The 17,582-nt window shown below is 42.7% G+C and overlaps 2 protein-coding genes across 2 annotated transcripts; both read left to right on the plus strand.

Annotated features, from left to right (window-relative positions):
- Positions 1-746: 746 nt before the first annotated feature.
- LOC131989921 (ladderlectin-like) lies at positions 747-2,393 on the plus strand. The gene is made up of 7 exons (XM_059355283.1): positions 747-820; positions 913-1,009; positions 1,084-1,134; positions 1,215-1,324; positions 1,493-1,627; positions 1,712-1,823; positions 1,978-2,393. Exons 2-7 carry the CDS (start codon positions 949-951, stop codon positions 2,043-2,045), a joined length of 537 nt encoding a protein of 178 aa, XP_059211266.1. The 5' UTR covers positions 747-820; positions 913-948; the 3' UTR covers positions 2,046-2,393.
- Positions 2,394-6,766: 4,373 nt separating this feature from the next.
- Positions 6,767-16,866, plus strand: LOC131990056 (sialoadhesin-like). The gene is made up of 5 exons (XM_059355444.1): positions 6,767-6,873; positions 9,889-10,140; positions 10,379-10,492; positions 11,057-11,116; positions 16,698-16,866. The coding sequence occupies exons 1-5, from the start codon at positions 6,813-6,815 to the stop codon at positions 16,802-16,804; spliced, it is 594 nt and encodes a 197-aa protein (XP_059211427.1). The 5' UTR covers positions 6,767-6,812; the 3' UTR covers positions 16,805-16,866.
- The last annotated feature ends 716 nt before the right edge of the window (positions 16,867-17,582 follow it).

Genomic DNA, 17,582 nt, shown 5'->3' on the forward strand with positions numbered 1-17,582 from the left:
TGTAGATGAGACCACACCCTGAGGCGTGGTCTGCTAAGGACGGCCCACTGCTTCCTGGTAGGGACTGAGGGGAAGCAGGCAGATGCACGGGGCCGTCACAATATAAAAAAAGGAAAACAAAAACAGAGAGCACACATACAAATGCAGTTTGCTAGAAAATAACTATAATATGACCACAGTCATAACAGAGCATACACTTTCCCTCTTTTTAATTGGCTATTCATCCCCCTTACATTCCAGCTGACTAGAGTAACTTCACCATCACTGTGCTTACTAGGCCCTCTTAACATAATTATCTACAATGTAAAATAACTTATTACATGACCATGGCAAAGATGATTGTGCAATAAACTTAAAAGAAAAAAGATGTGCTGAAACAAAGAGAACCCTAAACTGAACACATGAACGCACACCAGGAGGAAAACAAACCTACCAGCGGTGTTTCAGATATTTTGAGGTGAAAGGTCAAGGGACCCCTTTAAAATTGGGCATGTCAGTTTTTTCCTCGCCAAAAGTTAGCCTAGTGTTAGCCTAGTGTTATTCCTCCCACTTACCGACAAGACATCATAACAATGTTGGTGTCAATGTATTACTTAGAGCTTAGACAACTTGTTCAGCCACAGCATCTGAACTAAAACAACAATTACGTCAGGAAAGGAGCATTATGTGATTCTAGAGAGAGACATTTGATCCAGGTAACAAATATTGACATTTTGGGTTCGTCCTGCATCACTGTATATAAGAGCTGGTCTTCGTCGTCTTCAGCATCCTCACTCAGACCGACACTGAGAAGGAAGAAGAGAAGATAATCCTCCAGCAGGTTTGCTTTGCTTTTCTCTCTCTTTACCTCTTTTCTTCTGTTTCTCTCATTTCATCATGTATTACTAACATGTCTGTCTCTCTTTGTTGAAGGTTATTATCAACTGAGACGTCTGCATCATCTCCATCATGAAGACTCTGACTGTGACTGCACTTCTCTGTGCCGTGATGGCGCTGACCACCGCTGCTAGTGAGTAGTAATGTGTGGGAGGAAACAGATCAACTCAAGTTCTGTAACTCTAACTGTTGTGTTTAACTGTTCAGCTCTTTCAGAGGTGACGGAGGAACCGGATGCTCTGGAAAAACCTGAAGAAGGTAAATACATACTTCTTACGTCCTTTTATAATTGTCTGGAAACTCAACATTACCCACTTATCTCTAATTCTCTTATTCAGGAGAGCATCAAGTCGTTGAGAGGTCAACATCTTGTCCTGGTCGTTGGAGGCTGATCAATGGTCGCTGTTTCCTCTACGTCCCACGAGCCCGGAACTGGGCTCAGGCTGAGGTATGAGATAACTTAAATTTGTTTAAAATTACAAAATGCTTCTAAATTAAGTTTATTTTGTTTTATGGACTTGCACATTTGGTAACTTGGCATCTCTTTCTAACTCGTCTTATCACTCATGTTATTTGTGTCTAAGCAGTTCTCTTTGTCTGTTTATCTTTGCTGTAGAGAAACTGCCAGTCCATGGGTGCAAACCTTGCCTCTGTACATCGACCTGATGAGTACCACGGGATTCAAAGGATGATCAGAGATGTAACTCATGGATATCCACAGCCATGGATTGGAGGCTATGATGCTGCAGTGGTATTTCATTTATCATTTTAAAAGATATATTTTCTATATTTTCTATTGTTTATTATCTCCTTTTCTAATCCATTCTGTTTTTAGGAGCGCTTCTGGCTCTGGAGTGATGGTACCCCTTTCAGATTTTCCTACTGGTGCCGCGGAGAGCCGAATAACTACCGTGCACAGCAGCACTGTATACATATAAATTATAGAGGTAAATAGTAAAACCCATTTGTTTTTAATGATGTAAATAATAAAGGGTACATGAATGATAAAAGTGGAAGCCAAGAGCTCATACTTCTGCCAAGGAAGTATTAGTGTCAGTAATGAACAATCATGCTCATTTCCTGTGTTTCTGATACACACAGGCGGTAAATGCTGGGATGACCGGAGTTGTTACGGTCACCGTCCGTCTGTCTGTGCCAAGAACATCTGAAGACTCCTGGTGTAACACAGAAGCATGCAGTCCCTGCAAAAAGCACAAACGATGGTGGATGTGTGTTTGTGTGTGTTTGCAAACTCGTCTCTCTTCATGCCGTCAGTCTCAAATGTAACCTGAAGGCTCTCATATCTGATTTCATATCTTTATTTTTCTTTTCTATCGCTGTAACGCTACTCAAGGAATGAAGCGACATGTAAAGTAAAGAGAAGCTGGATGGTGTCTGAGGCCTCGTGCCTTTAATCAGAGCACACTGAATGTGTTGTGGAAAGAATGCTTTTAGCTCAACCTTACATATATTGTGAACTGTTCTTTCTTTACTCCTGCAAAATTAAAGTCTCAAGCATTGAAACAAGCTGGTCAGTGTTGTCTTTTTATAGACATTTATAGAGTTAACAATAGACTTGAAACTAACAACTGAGACCATAAACTCATTATGAGAATGTTTACTGAGGTCATAAATCACGTGAGAGGTGGGCTCATTTTGTCATAGACTTCTATACAATCAGACTTTTAAGTAAAAACACATTCATACAATTTCAATGAATTGTGTTGAGACAACCTGAAGTAAAAACATTTTCACTTTGTTACCAGTCTTTTGAAAGACAGAAACAGTTTGAGAATGGGTTGATCCTTTGTTACACAGATTAGGTGCAAAATGTTACCATTTTTGACTGCATGACAATTAATAAAAAATTATTAAAATACCACATGAAGACGCCAAGACTTGGTGGAACATCAAAGCAGGAAATGCAATTCTTTATTGTGGATATAGTGTGTAAAGCCATCCATCCTCTGAATGCTCTAGGTCTCTAGTTTGTGGTTGTAAAGTTTCATGAGGCTGTGATTATCCTAGAGGTCACAGCAGCTCAATATGGGAAGAAATAATGTTTTCTCACTACAATTAAATGCTACTATGATGGCTCATTGAATCCATAAGAAGAGAAAAAACGGGTATGACTGGAAAGCTGTCTCAGCTTTTATACAAATAGTGAAAATAACACATTTATGATGCATGAGAAAAATTTCAGTTGAATTGTAACCACTTACCTTGTATGTAACTTCTGCATTATAGGCAAGTCACTAAATTACTAGTTTCTGCCTAACTTCTGTCTGCAGTAAAGTGAGTTGTTGCACCTTAATTTCCAACTAATTTCTGCACAGCAGTCTGCTAAATTTAAGTGAGTTGTTGAACCTTTATGAAGAACATAAACTCATTATGAATTGGTTTACTGAGGTTATAAATCAAGTGAGAGGTAGGATACTTTTATCACAGACTTCAATACAATCAGACTTGTTTTTGCAACCAGCTGAGTCGCCCCCTGCTGGCCATCAGTTAGCACCATCAGTGCTTATCAGTCCATAAGTATGGGTGAGTAGGGGCCTGCTCCACCTGCTGGTAGGCAAGCGGGGTGTCATCAGCCAATTGGCTAATATATTAATGTGTGTTATTTAGCTGCACCCCCTACAAGCCCTTGTATTCATGAATCAGATTGATGAGGCAGAAATGACATTACAGAGTCTGAAAGAAAAGGAGAAAGCAAGGAAAGGGAGTATAAAGCACTAAAAGTACCTCTTAGGTCAGATATGAGGGGAGGTGGATCGGTCAAACAAACAATTGGGAATTAAGGATGCCTCTTTTATGGATGAATGATACCTTGCACAGGGTGTCAAATATGTAAATAAAAGGGCGTTATCATAAATGCTACCCCTCCCATTAGGATATCAAATATGTAGGGAAGAACCTTGTGTGGATCTAACAGTTCAAAAGTGTGGTTAGATGGCTATTATAATTATTAATAATCATCATAAATAATTATTCACTATAGGAAATGATATGACTTGATTTTCTCAAAGTCATAGCTCGTTGGGGGCACCACTCTGTGAAACAGAGGAAAAATATAGCCATCCATCCATCTATTTTCCTCCGCTTATCCGGGGCCGGGTCGCGGGGGCAACAGGCTAAGTAGGGCATTCCAGAGGTCCCTCTCCCCAGCTACAATGTCCAGCTCATCCTGTTGGAACTGTTGTGAACTGTTCTTTCTTTATTCCTGCAAAATTAAAGCCTTAAGCACTGAAACAAGCTGGCCTGTGTGGTTTTTTTAAATCGATAATTATAGACCTGAAACTAACAACTGAGACCATGAATGCATTTTCTCATAGCCTTCAATACAATCAGACTTCCTGTGAAAACACATTTCCAATGCAGTAAGTATGTTGGGAACATCGGGGTTACAAATAAATGATATGGATGTCTTACAGGGGGCACCAACACGTTGTTAATGGGTTTACACGGAGCATTATTTACGTTGTAAATGTTGTTGGCATAAATGCAAACAACAAGAAACACTTGTGTGGGTCTCACAGGTCAAAAGTGTGATTGGATGGCTGTCAGAATTATTATTAATTATCAGAAATTATTATTAATTATAATAAATTACTTGATTGATTGACTCTGATTCACTTTGGTGCAATTGGTGAAAATAACATATGTATAATGCATGGGAAAGATTTCTCAACCATAAAGTGGGCCTGTCTGTGAAGAGGAGTGTTGTGGGTACCCATAGAACACATATTTATTCAGATATTTTGAGGTTAGAGGTCAAGGGACCCCCTTGAAAATGGGCATGTCATTTTGTCCCTCGCCCAAACTTTGGAGTGTTATTTCACCCACTTCTAGACAAGATATTACAACAATGTTGGTATTAATTGATTTTGATTAACAAATAAAACATAGTTCAACTTACCCTGTGATTTGATCAAGAAATGCAGGATTAAAATGGATGTTCCAAGAAAGGAAAGATCAGCCAGAGTTGGCTGAATGTCTCCTCTAGAGATACAGTAGCTTTCCGTATTTTCTCAGCCTCATCGCTGTTGATTCTACCATAACTCCCAGAATGCAATGCTATTTATGGTATATTACAGTATTTTATGGGAAACGGCAAACTACCTACAAGTATTGCCCAGAATGCATTGTTTTCTACAGTATAATACCTTTTTAATGGAAAAAAAGTATGTTACTGTCACAATTTGGCTGTTTTCTTAAAGCAATCTGTTACAGTATACCTGTCTGCCCCTTTTCCTGCTACTGAGTTACTGCAGTTTGGACTTTCTATCTGTACCAGTAAGAGAATGTTTCTCTTCATGTTCTCTGTGATTTTAAAAAAATAGTTCACAGCACAAACCAGTGATATTTGGCAGTAATATAATGCTCTGCTGACTCAAAGGCCTACTTTTTATCACTAGCTGCAGTGCAATGTTTTTGCAAATCAGTGCATCATCTCTGAGTCAGAGTGGAAAACTGTGATTCTTTCATGTTGCTGTAGTGTCAAACTTTGTCCTGAAGGTGGCAGCGAGACACCAACCAGCCTCAACCAGTGGCAGACAAACTATGAGACATCACCAGCCACATGAAGGAAACAGTCCTGGTCCTGGACAAAAGCAAACCTACAGTCAGTTTTAGCGTTGATCATTGATTCATATGATGAAAAACTACAACAACAAAAAACTTTCATGGGAAAACAAATGTCAGAAACCTCAAAAACCTCAGGAAGAGCAGCTGAGGACGACAGACAGGAAATAGAATCAACATAAGGTTGGGAAATAAAGTTGGTATGTCGCAAATAAAACTGAATCTGATTGTTTGCTAATATTTTGTGACACAAAGTTTTTTTTTTTAAATTAAACAAAGCGGTATAGTTTATGTTAAAAACCCATAAACATGTCCATATTTATTTGCACAGCGTCCGACCTGTTTATGGAATCTGGAAACTATAAGTTTTCTTTTGTGATGCATTTTATCTGAGTTTAAAGGGTTTGACAGGTTGTGATTGTATCAAATTTAATCACATTTTAATGCCATATTAATGTACATAAAAGGAGTAAATGGAAACAATAAAACTGGCTCCATGTCCTGCCGCAGCAGGTAACTGCTTCACGTGTAAATTAGTTGTCTTCACTTGTTTCTATTGAACGCCATTCACGCAAATAATGTCAACAAAAAGATATGTGTTAACACGCAATATGAGATGATAATACAACACACACGTACACATGCCAGGTAGATTTTCTTAACCATAGACTGTTTATAAGTTATATAAGTGTATGAGTTACATTCATCAATGTTCAAATAAACTTTGAAGTGAAAACACACAGTGAAAGGGTCAAAGTTCTGAGACGGAAACACGACAAACAGGTTGACAGCAGTTCAGATGTACACAGTGCTGTGGATACGCTTTACAAGCCATGTTAGCCACCTGTCAATCAAAGGTAGCCACGCCCCAAATCATGCCTTGCTTTATCATCTATCTTCACTGCAAATTATTTGTTTCTTACCAAGATAAAAAAAAACCTTTAGATTTAGAAGTGGTAGATAACTTATCTGGTTTTAAGAGTTAATTTCTTATTTTAAGTGTTCAACATGCTTATTTCTAGATTTAACAATCTTAATTTAAGAAATCTTGTCAAGTGAAATTATCTGTCCAGCAAGATAATTTCCCTCAGATTTAATGTTTTTATCTTATGTTTAGACACCCCTTTTTTGCAGTGTTCTTATAAATTGGACCATTATTTACACATTAACATCAGATTGTCTTGAAGTAATCTTGAAACTAGAGATTGAGACCATAATGTTGCCGCCTCATTTTTTTTCTGAGGTAATAAATCAAGTGAGAAGTAGAAGGAGGACATCTTGCAGAAACAACGTCTTCACACATTTGTAGCCGGACTTCATCATAACGACAGGAAGCTGTGGCCTGTGGTGTGATGCTGCTGCTCTTCAGTCAGTCAGTCAGCATGGACTTCACAACACTGTGCACTGTTGTTGGTGAGTACTTCTATCTTTCGTCTTTTAGACCTTAGAGAGTTGTGATTGATCCTTTTCACTATTTTCTGTCATATCGTGGCTAACACGTGATGCAGCTGTGGTGCTGCAGAACCAACCAGCTGTTTCAGGGCATTTTTTCACATTCTCCCCTCTGTGTATTTCACTGGAATACACAAAATATATATAAGTGTTGTAATTACGCACCGGGGCGTCAACTATGTTGGGGTATCTGTTTAAAGATACCAATTGCCTTCATCAAGGATCACCAAAAATGTTGGGGATTAAGGATGGCTCTTTTATGAATAAATGATGACCTTGCACAGGGCGTCAAATATATTAATAAAAGGGCGTTATCATAAATGCTATCCCTTCCATAAGGATACCAAATATGCAGAATGAACCTGAGCAACACTTGTGTGGATCTCACGGTTCAAAAGTGTGGTTGGATGGCTATAAGAATTATTAATAATTATCATAAACAATTATTAATTATAAGAAATGATTTGACTTGATTTACTCTAAGTCAGCTCGTAAAAAGGGGCACCATCTGTAAGAACAGAAAAATATAGCCAATTCACCTAAATCAGTCTCATAAAGTTATTAAACTATCAATTTGGAACACTGATTATTAATTATGAATATAATTATAATCAAATTACCATATTAATATTTAATAGTGGTTGAAGGAATCGTGAATTCTTGTCAAAGAAGAGGATGGCATATCATTCATAATGTACAACATTAAATAGACAGCATTCGTAATCAAAAGGTATTTATTCTAAACAAGTAAAGCAAATAAAAGTACACATCTATAAAATAAGAACTACATTACAAAAGAGAAGGAAACGTGTGTGTGCGTGTGTGTGTGTGTGTGTGTGTGAGGGGGGTTGCCACTCCTCAAACAATGAGTCGTAAAACTCCAGCTATGAGCGTTAATTTAATCAGTGTGTGAGCAGGTCAAAGGTTAGTATAGTTAGTTGCATATAGACTGACTGTCTGTATAAAGCAAGATTAACATACAACTTTGATCGTAACACGAATGTCACATAAATATACTTGAAACACACATATAAACCAAATCATTAATCACAGGTCAAATCCTTGTTGCTAAAGTCCTTGCTGATTTCTTATCTAAGCCCAGTTACATTACTCACGAGTCCGGAGAAAAAGGGTCAAGGTCAAGGTCACGCTTATTTCTAGAGCACCTTTATACAACCAAGGTTGACCAAAGTGCTTTACATAACTGAAAAACAACAACAACAAAATCCAATCCAATATAAGATACATAATGAATAACAATAAACTCACAAATAAAAATAAAAGACAATTTGATCTAATAATATATTACAAGAGATGTGCAATACAACATACAGAAACAACTTTCTTCTCACACAGGTTCGAAAGCCTGGGAGAAAAAATGAGTCTTAAGAGATGATTTAAAATTGTCCAAAGGGGGGAGAATCCTTTTCAGCAGAAGAGTGGAAGAAGGAAGTTGAGTTCAATAATTTGCCGTCTTGCAAATTAAGTTGCTGGTTGTCCTTGTTGTTGAATTGGAGCTTTCTCTGACAATTGCAATGAACTTTGTGTTCATTTAATGCAACTTTGGTGTGCAGAGAAGGTCAGAGTTGCAGTTGTTCAGGATCCCTTGTGGAAAAGGAGATTCTGGTTGTAGGAGGCCTCACCTCAGCTGCAGAGGATCTCAGCAGGGAGTGAGGGAGGAGAGGGCTGGTGGCTTCAGGATCTGGATCCCCTCCTGGAGATGCTTCCAAGCAGGAACGGTGGAGAGAGAGCAGCGATGGAGAGAGAGGAGGACTGTCTCCTTTATAGCAGGCCAGTGGACCTCCTGTGGGGTCAAGGGTGCCTTGACCAATGGCACGACACCTGGAAGGTGTCGTAAATGCAGTGCATTCTGGGAACTGAAGTTCTTGAGAGGGGACAAAATGGAGGTTCTGCCATTTTGCTGAGTTGACTCAAGCAAATGTTCCATTTAGTCACAAACACAACACTAATGTTAAAGTCCACAAATGAACCCAAAATTCACCTGTGGTAGAATCCCAACATAAATCTATAAATCATGCATCTCTATGGAATCAGCACAATCATGGCTAGCAATGGGAACAACTCAAACATGTCCTTGTGCAGTATAACACAGTTAGAATGACAGAAATCAGAAAAAAATAAAACATTCTCCCATATTAATAACAATTGTATTGTTTTTAACAGGATCTAGTTATTCCAACCACTTTTTGGACACATTTTAAATGAGACACACAGAATAAAGTGATTGTGACAGAAATATTACTATTTTAAGCTTAGTTTTAGTCACTTTTTCTGACGGAAACCGACTATCCGTCCAAGGACTGTAGGAAAGTTCCACTTTATACTTTCTTTACTTGATTTGTGACCTCATAACGATTTTATGATCTCAATCGTTGGTTTCAAGTGTTTTTTATTACAAAATGATGTTAATTTAGTAAATTATGGTCCCATTTTGAGTCAAACACAATAAAGCAGGAGGGTTTAGGGTCCAACGACCATATGACTGGCAGGTCATGACCGCAGTGTAATGTGTTTTTTCATCTTCAATATTTACTGAGTTAATATATCAGGACAGAAGTAGGATTATTTTCTGATAGACTTATAAACAATCAAACTTCTATTTGCAGCCAGTGCAGTCGCCCCCTGCTGGACATTACAAAGAATACAGTTTCAAAGCGATTCTGCATTGGTTGCACTTTTTAAACCTGGTGGTTGCCGCCTGGATACACCACCCTACCTCAACTTCTTGTGTTTGTTTAATAGTCTCAGTGTGCATTACAACATTAATTTAAGGACGTTAAATGATGCATTTTACCGACAAAAAACATGTCTTGTAACCTTATGTAAAAGTAGATTGGATATACAATTTCAATGTACATGCAGAAGAGAAAAATTGTGTAAAAGGTCAAGAAGAGGAAGTTTTCCGCTCTGTAAATGATCCTGTGTTGACTGTCTCCTTGTCTTTCTGTCCCTCAGGTGGTCCAGTGATCCTGGAGAGTCCTGCTGTCCCTGTGATGGAGGGAGACGCTGTGACTCTGAGCTGCAGAACCAAGTCGACCTTCTCCTCCAACAACATCTCAGCAGATTTCTATAAAGACGGCCTCTTCATCAGCAGCAGCTCTACAGGAGAGATGACCATCCACAGTGTTTCTACATCTGATGAAGGACTCTACAAGTGTAACGTCTCTGGAGGTGGAGAATCTCCAGACGGCTGGTTGGCTGTCAGAGGTGAGAGGAGCCGTAACTTTTTTAACAACAGATAGTAAGCCTGTGTTGTCTTTCCAAGATGGACACAAATATTTACTTTTAGTTATATTTCATACACATCCACCATGAAACAAAGAACGACTCCAAAACCTATGAAAATATGCTGCTGTGAGTCAGATATGAGGGTTGATCTATAGCTGTGTGAACCAGCCATACAGACAGAACTTGAGGTCGGTCTGTGGCTATTTGTGTTTTGCAGCAGGACATCCTGAGCCGCCGAACTCCCCCCTCACACACATTCTACTTCCTGTGGTGGGCGTCGACCTCTGGCTGGTCTGTGTGATGCTGCTCTGCCTCTGGAGGAGCCACAAAGGTCAGCCTGTTTTCATGTCATGACAGTAACATACTTGTCACAGGTTAACTGCAGCAAGACAATTCAACTAAATTGTGATTCAGTCATCAATTTAAAGAAGACATGAAAGTTGCAGGCTGTGGTCTTTAGCTTTCAGAATCTATAGACATGTAGAATGAAGTGATTCTGATAGAAATATCACAATTTTAAGCTTCATTTTTGTCACTTTTTCTAAAGGAAACCTTTTGTCCATTCAAAGACCGTTGGAAAGTTCAAACTCCAACGATAATGCCTGTTTTACAGTTTCTCTCTCCATTAAGTTTTTGGCAATCTTTCAAAGAAAACATACATTTCAATCCCAGCAGGATGGTGGTGTGCAGAGGGTTAAATCTCAAGTTTGGGTCATGGTGTTCATGTGGCTCTGAATTTTTAAAAGTGAATTTGTTATGTGTTGAAGTTATGGGGACTCAAACATTTTGGAGTAAAACATTAAAAATATATATATTTTTTTTAAAAATCCAAAATTCACCTTAAAAATCTCAATGTACATTTTTAAACCAAACTGTATCACATTTTGTGCTGCAGATGAAATTGATCCTTCGGTTGTCTTGTACACTGATGTCACCAGCTCATGGAAACAAAAAGGTAAACACACACACACACACACACACACACACACACACACACACACACAGACACATGGTAAGATACACAAACGCAAAATATGAAGTACACAAACACAGAAAATGGAGCATTTCTATCTATTTAGCTTTACAGACAACATTAGACGTATAACAATACACTGAATATGAATGTTGAACCCCCACTACCGGGACTGCATACTCATTTAAATCAACTCTCAAGTCTGTAGACAGTTAAATTACATATAAAGCATATAAAACACGCCTCTTTACATTACATTACATTACATGTCATTTAGCAGACGCTTTTGTCCAAAGCGACTTACAATAAGTGCATTCAACCTGATGGTACTAGACATAGACCACAGGAATCAAGTAAGTACATAACTTTAAGAGCTAACTGTCATTGCTACAGGAGTGCCATATGTTAAAGAAGAAAAGAAGAGAAAAGAATAAGAGTTTTTTTTTAATTTATTTTTATTTTTTTATATATATCTGTTAGGTGACCATGACTTAACTGAGGTATTGTTGGAAGAGATAGGTCTTCAGCCTGCGGTGGAAGATGTCCAGGCTGTCTGAGGTCCTGATGTCTGTTGGGAGCTTGTTCCACCATTTGGGAGCCAAGACAGAGAAAAGTCTGGAAGTGGTTCTGAGGCGAGTTGACCCACGCAGGGTGGGAGTTGCCAGCTGTTTGGCTGATGCAGAGCGTAGAGGACGGGCAGGGGTGTAGAGTTTGACAAGGTCCTGGATGTAAGTAGGACCTGAACCGTTAGCAGCAGAGTACGCCAGAGCTAGAGTCTTGAAGCGTATCAGCCACCGGTAGCCAGTGGAGGGAGCGGAGGAGGGGTGTTGTGTGTGAAAATTTGGGAAGATTGAAGACCAATCGAGCAGCTGCATTCTGGATGAGTTGTAGAGGTCGGATGGCTTTGGCAGGCAGACCTGCCATGAGGGAGTTTCAGTACTCCAGGCGTGAGATGACCAGTGCCTGGACCAGGACCTGAGCTGCCTTCTGGGTGAGAAACGGGCGGATTCTCCTGATGTTATGCAGCAAGAATCTGCAAGATCTGGTAGTGGCGGTGATGTTTGTTGAGAGGGACAGTTGGTTGTCAAGAGTTACGCCAAGGTTTTTGGCGGTTTCTGTGAAGGCAACCACTGTGTTCTGGACAGTGATGTGGAAGTCAGTGGTGGGGGAGCCCTTCCCTGGGAGGTAGAGTAGCTCAGTCTTTCCCAGGTTGAGTTTGAGGTGGTGCGAGGACATCCACTGGGAGATGTCGGCCAGACATGCAGAGATACATGCTGCTGCACGTGTTTCAGACTGGGGAAATGAGAAGATTAGCTGGGTGTCGTCTGCATAGCTATGATAGGAGAAGCCATGTGAGTGGATGAGGGAGCCAAGGGAGTTGGTGTATATCGAGAAGAGGAGCGGACCAAGGACCAAGCCTTGAGGGACCCCGGTGGTGAGTAGACAGGGTTCTGAAACAGAACCCCTCCAAGTTACACGGAAGGTGCGGCCCTTGAGATAGGATTTGAGCAGAGAGAGGGCAGAGCCAGATACTCCAAGGTGGTGAAGGGTGGAGATGAGGATCTGGTGATCCACAGTGTCTTTAAATTGGCTGTTCAATAACTACAGGCGGATTTGGTTTTAGTGTTTGTAAGAGCGTCATGTTTTGATGTTTTTCTGTTCACTTCTCCAGTATGCACCATGTGCGGTTTTAATTTTCTTCTTTGTTCTGTTAAAGTACTTTGTAACTGTTATGTTTAAGGAGGCGCTGACAACGACTGTGTGCTAACTCCGTGCTCTATTATTAGCAACTTCAGGTGACACTCAGAACACACGTCACACGTTACGCTTGCGGCTGACGTCATGCCGTCATGACTCTATCCTGGCGTACAGCCGTACACTACATTTACCCCCCCCCCCCTTTTAAATAACTCGAACCAGTACAGCAGAACATTCTCTTAACAAATCAACCTGGCTGACAAAACCGGGAAGACTACCGGTTTGCCCGCATAGCCCTTTGGATTATTCTGCCACATGACAGACTATGCACTAGCTAAACTTCAAAAGTCTGTAACGTAGTCTTTGAGGTAGGATGGCCTCTGGTGGGCCCGAGCCGGCCGTAGCCCGAGCTGCAGTGGTTCAGCCGGTGCATCCGGCTCAGGTGGGTGTGCAGCCGGGGCCTCCAGCCGTGCCTCAGGCTGTGCCTCCGGAATGTCCCAGTCAGCGTCTGCATGACGCTGCTCGATTGCAGCGGCCTGCTCAGAGTCAGATGGCGCCGCCACCTTCCTAAGGCGGTTAGCGTGCCAACGCGACCCATCGGCTAGGCGGAAGGTAGCCGGCCCCAGCTATGCTGTGGTGCAGACCAGAATGAGAGCAGTTTGTGGGACCGACTGGGAGTACTCTGCAGTGCCGATGGAAATGGGAGGCTTTCTGCCAGATGTGCTCTGAGCCCGTTCTTGAGCGTTTGGTTGAACCTTTCCACGCCGCCATTAGCCTGCGGGTGGTAGAAGGCTGTTCTAATGTGCTTGACTCCTCTCTCCTCCGCGAAGGAAGTGAAGTCGGCTGAGGTGAACTGGGGCCCGTTATCAGTGGTGATGGTATCAGGAAAGCCCCAGCGTGTAAACAGGGAGGAGAGGAAGTCAGTGACCACCTTGGTGGTGACAGAACCAGCAAGGAGGACCTCAGGCCATTTGGAGTGGAGTTTGTAGGCGACCAGCAGAAAGCGTTGGTGCTGGGGGACGCCGATGTCGCAGATGTCCAGTTGAATGTGGGTCCACGGCGTTTGTGGCCTGGCAGAGGCTGTAAAGGCGGAGGTGGGGGCAGACCTGTCTTACCGCTGGTTAGGCAGGCTGTACAGTCTTTCACCATCACCTCCACGTCTCTGTCGATGCCCGGCCACCAGACGGAGCCCCTGCAGCGCTGCTTAAACTTCACAACGCCCAGGTGACCTTCATGCATCATGGTTAGGACGCGTGCCATGCACGTAAGGTGCTGGGAACCACTATACACAATCCCCGTGCAACGCAGACATCATTCCAGCAAGAGAGCTCACCCTTGACGCGGTTGAAGGGTGCCAGTTCTTCCGAGACTCTGGCGGGCCAGCCCTCTTGGATAAACATGTGGAGCTGGACGAACACAGGGTCCTGTTCGGAAGCAGCCTGGAGCTCCTGCAGAGAAATGGCTGCCTGGAGGGGCGTGTGCAGCATGAGAATCAGTTCTGGCTCCGAGGGGTCCTGGACGGTGTCAGGCACTGCACCGGGCGTGGCTCTGGAAAGGAGAGCTGCAACGACGTTCTCTCTGCCAGGCGTAAACTGTGTGGTGAAGTCGTACGCCTGCAGCCTCTCAGACCACCGATAAAGGCGCAGTGGCCTGTGGCCAGATCCAGTTGTGGCCAGCAGGGTGGTGAGGGCCTGGTGGTCCGTCCGCAGGGTGAAGTGCCGCCCGTACAGGTACATGTGCCAACGTTCACAGGCCCAGACGCAGGTCAGCGCTTCCCTTTCCCCCACCGAGTGCTTGCACTCAGCCGGAGTGAGAGATCTCGAAGCAAACCACCGGCCGATTGGGACAAGACGGCGCCGACGGCTGTGTCGGATGTGTCACAGGTCACGAACGTAGGACTCCGCATGTCAAAGTGGGCCAGCACCGGTGGAGAGGTGAGCTGGGACTTGAGGCGGTGGACAGCGGCACGGCATGCGGGGGTCCAAGCCCAGGGTACGTCCTGCTTGAGAAGGGCGCCCAGCGGTGCAGTGGTCTCAGAGTAGTGGGGAAGAAAGCGAAGGTAATAGGCTGTCATCCCCAGGAATGAGGATAGCTGGGCGGGGCAGGAGGGCTCAGGCAGGCGCAGGACAGCATCGACATTTGAGTGGAGCGGGCTTAGGCCGTGGCTCGTCAGGCGAAACCCCACGAATTCGATGGCAGATCCTGCAAAGATGCACTTCTCCCCGTTCAATGTGAGGTTGTGGCTGCTGAGGGCGTCGAGCCTGAAAGGTGAATGCTGGGAGAGCCCTGGAGTTTACCTCAAGGTCGGAGGATGGTTGAGCAGACGGGGCCACTGTCTGTGCCAAGGCCGCGGTGAGTGGGGGCGTCGGGCTTGGCGCCGCTAGCCGCAATGCTAACTGAGCAGCCGACTCAAGCTGGAAGGCTATTTCCACCGCCTTTGACAGCGACAGGTCGTCCGGCGCCGTAAACAGTTTCTCACGTAGCTTAGGGTCAACTGTGTGCTCTGCTAGCTGATCCCGAATCATCTCCTCTTCTAAGAAGCCGAACTGACAGAGGCTGGCCAAACACCGGAGGTCGGTGACGTACTGATAAACCGACTCACCCGGCCGCTGTCGGCGTTGGCGGAAGATAATCCGCCGGACCACGACGCTCTGTGGCGCGGCGAAATGTCGCTCGAGCACGGTGACACAGTCCGTGTATTCCGGCGAGGGTCCGAGAGTCCGGAAGATGCACTGTCCCTAGTTGCCCAGGCTGTGGATTAGCATTGCTCTTAGCCTAGCTTCGGGAGCGTCGGCGAGACCCATGGCTGCCACAAATGTCTCGAACAACTCATACCACTGAGAACACGGGACCGGTGGCTCACCGGGCAGAGCGAGGAACAGAGGCAAAGGTGAAAGTGGAAGCTCCATCCTTGTCGCCAATGTTATGTTTAAGGAGGCGCTGACAACGACTGTGTGCTAACTCCGTGCTTTATTATTAGCAACTTCAGGTGACACTCAGAACACACGTCACACGTTACGCTTGCAGCTGACGTCATGCCGTCATGACTCTAACCTGGCGTACAGCCGTACACTACAGTAACCTGTTAGAAAAGTTATCGTTAGGCCTCAAAGCCCAAATTTGGCTGGTAACCAGACTTTTCTAGTCTTCCATTCATGAACGTGGTTATGCAGTATTTATGCATAACCACAATGACAAATGACCACCATTAGGAGCTGATTCCGTGGTATAGGCCACGCCCATTTGTGCCTGGAATATTATCTTCACAAAATCACAAAAAAACCACGGAATACACTTTTTCAAACTCCTTCAAGGCTCAGCGTCCAATCTGCACAAAATTTGGCGCACAGAATCTGTGGGAACACATGACAAATACATTATCAAAAGATCTTTGGCCCTGAACCAAACTTGGTGCATATTTGTAGAAAAAATTGCCAAACCTGATTTTTCCAACTCATTTTATTGCAGACTTTTGTACTTGGCAACCAAGATCCCATTGACTTAAAATCAAAGCTCTCTACCTGTTTCTTGCGTCCTGCACGTAGGCCTGCAGGTCCGACTTGCACTGCCCCCAAGGGTCACCAGGTGCGACTTGTGTGGGAGTCTTGGCCCCCGTTAATACCTGATCGCATATATAGTTATTATTATTATTATTTTAATTACTATTATGATTAGCAAGCTTCAGCTGCTGCTAGGATCATGAATATTGCTGTAAGCTGAACTTTTTTTTTTCCAGGTTCATGAATGTACTTTCTTGTGGAATACAGACAGCAATTCAGCGACTGAAACACAAAAACACATACAATGAACTTTACTGAACATACTGTGTCTTTGTCTGGTAATTTGCTCCAATTTTTTTTTCCAGGTTTGCCACTGAAGAGCCACTCCTTGTTTTCCTCTGTTGCTGTGTACAGACTGAACCCCGTCAGGTGTAAAAACACACCGCGCCATGTGTTGACTTATAAAGCCTGAAACTCTGCTGCTGATCAACAGGAGCCAGGACACTTTTTACATCTTTTTAATGGCTTTGACTAAAAGGACAATCTGATCACATGGAAACATACGTCAGTTATTGTTGTTTCACAAATGAAAAAGACAAACCGAGTTGATAAAAAGTAGTTTTTGTTGTAGCTGGAATGTTTGAATATTGATAAGATTAAAGTGAAAGAGTCTTTGCAGTAAACACACACTGATGGGTAGAGGTCACTCAGGGTCTCCTCTCGGCAATTCATTTGAAAATACTTGAAAAAAGCACATTTACAGTAATATATGAAAATTATTTTCCTTATTCTGATTTTATCTGCCTTGTCAGGTTATATTTGCCCAATTCTGTTTTGTAAAGCACTTTGTTAAGTTGTTACAGTAAGAAAGCACTAAATAAAGTTTCTTATAACCAAACAGTGACACTTTCACAACATTAATCACGTTACAGCAGCGACTTTCAAGCTTAGGTATGAAAATGTGTTCATCTTCTGACAACAGTTGAGACGCTGAATAGGAAACACTTATTTGGGTCAATGGTACTTCCTCTTGTTTGTGTACAACTTGCTAGAAACTACAGCAGGAATTACTGAGCCTTTCTCAGTTATTATGTAAGTTTTGAGAGATGGGCTGACAGATTGTTGGGTTTCTTGACAACAAATCCCATGATGACATGCTGTTAAAGACTGAGACTTTATCACATCTTCAGTGAGTTTTAGGGGCACTTCGTCAACTTGAACAGTGGTTTGGTTTGTTGTTGATGCACAAC

Source organism: Centropristis striata, chromosome 17 (genome assembly GCF_030273125.1).
Source record: "Centropristis striata isolate RG_2023a ecotype Rhode Island chromosome 17, C.striata_1.0, whole genome shotgun sequence".
NCBI lineage: Eukaryota > Metazoa > Chordata > Actinopteri > Perciformes > Serranidae > Centropristis > Centropristis striata.

Excerpts from the sequence above, each read along its gene's own strand:
- LOC131989921 (XM_059355283.1), top strand. The coding sequence starts at position 949 with ATGAAGACTCTGACTGTGACTGCACTTCTCTGTGCCGTGATGGCGCTG. Across the intron at positions 1,135-1,214 it reads TCTGGAAAAACCTGAAGAAG|GAGAGCATCAAGTCGTTGAG; the intron begins GTAAATACATAC and ends TCTCTTATTCAG. Across the intron at positions 1,325-1,492 it reads GGAACTGGGCTCAGGCTGAG|AGAAACTGCCAGTCCATGGG; the intron begins GTATGAGATAAC and ends TCTTTGCTGTAG.
- LOC131990056 (XM_059355444.1), top strand. The coding sequence starts at position 6,813 with ATGCTGCTGCTCTTCAGTCAGTCAGTCAGCATGGACTTCACAACACTG. Across the intron at positions 6,874-9,888 it reads AACACTGTGCACTGTTGTTG|GTGGTCCAGTGATCCTGGAG; the intron begins GTGAGTACTTCT and ends TCTGTCCCTCAG. Across the intron at positions 10,141-10,378 it reads CGGCTGGTTGGCTGTCAGAG|CAGGACATCCTGAGCCGCCG; the intron begins GTGAGAGGAGCC and ends TGTGTTTTGCAG.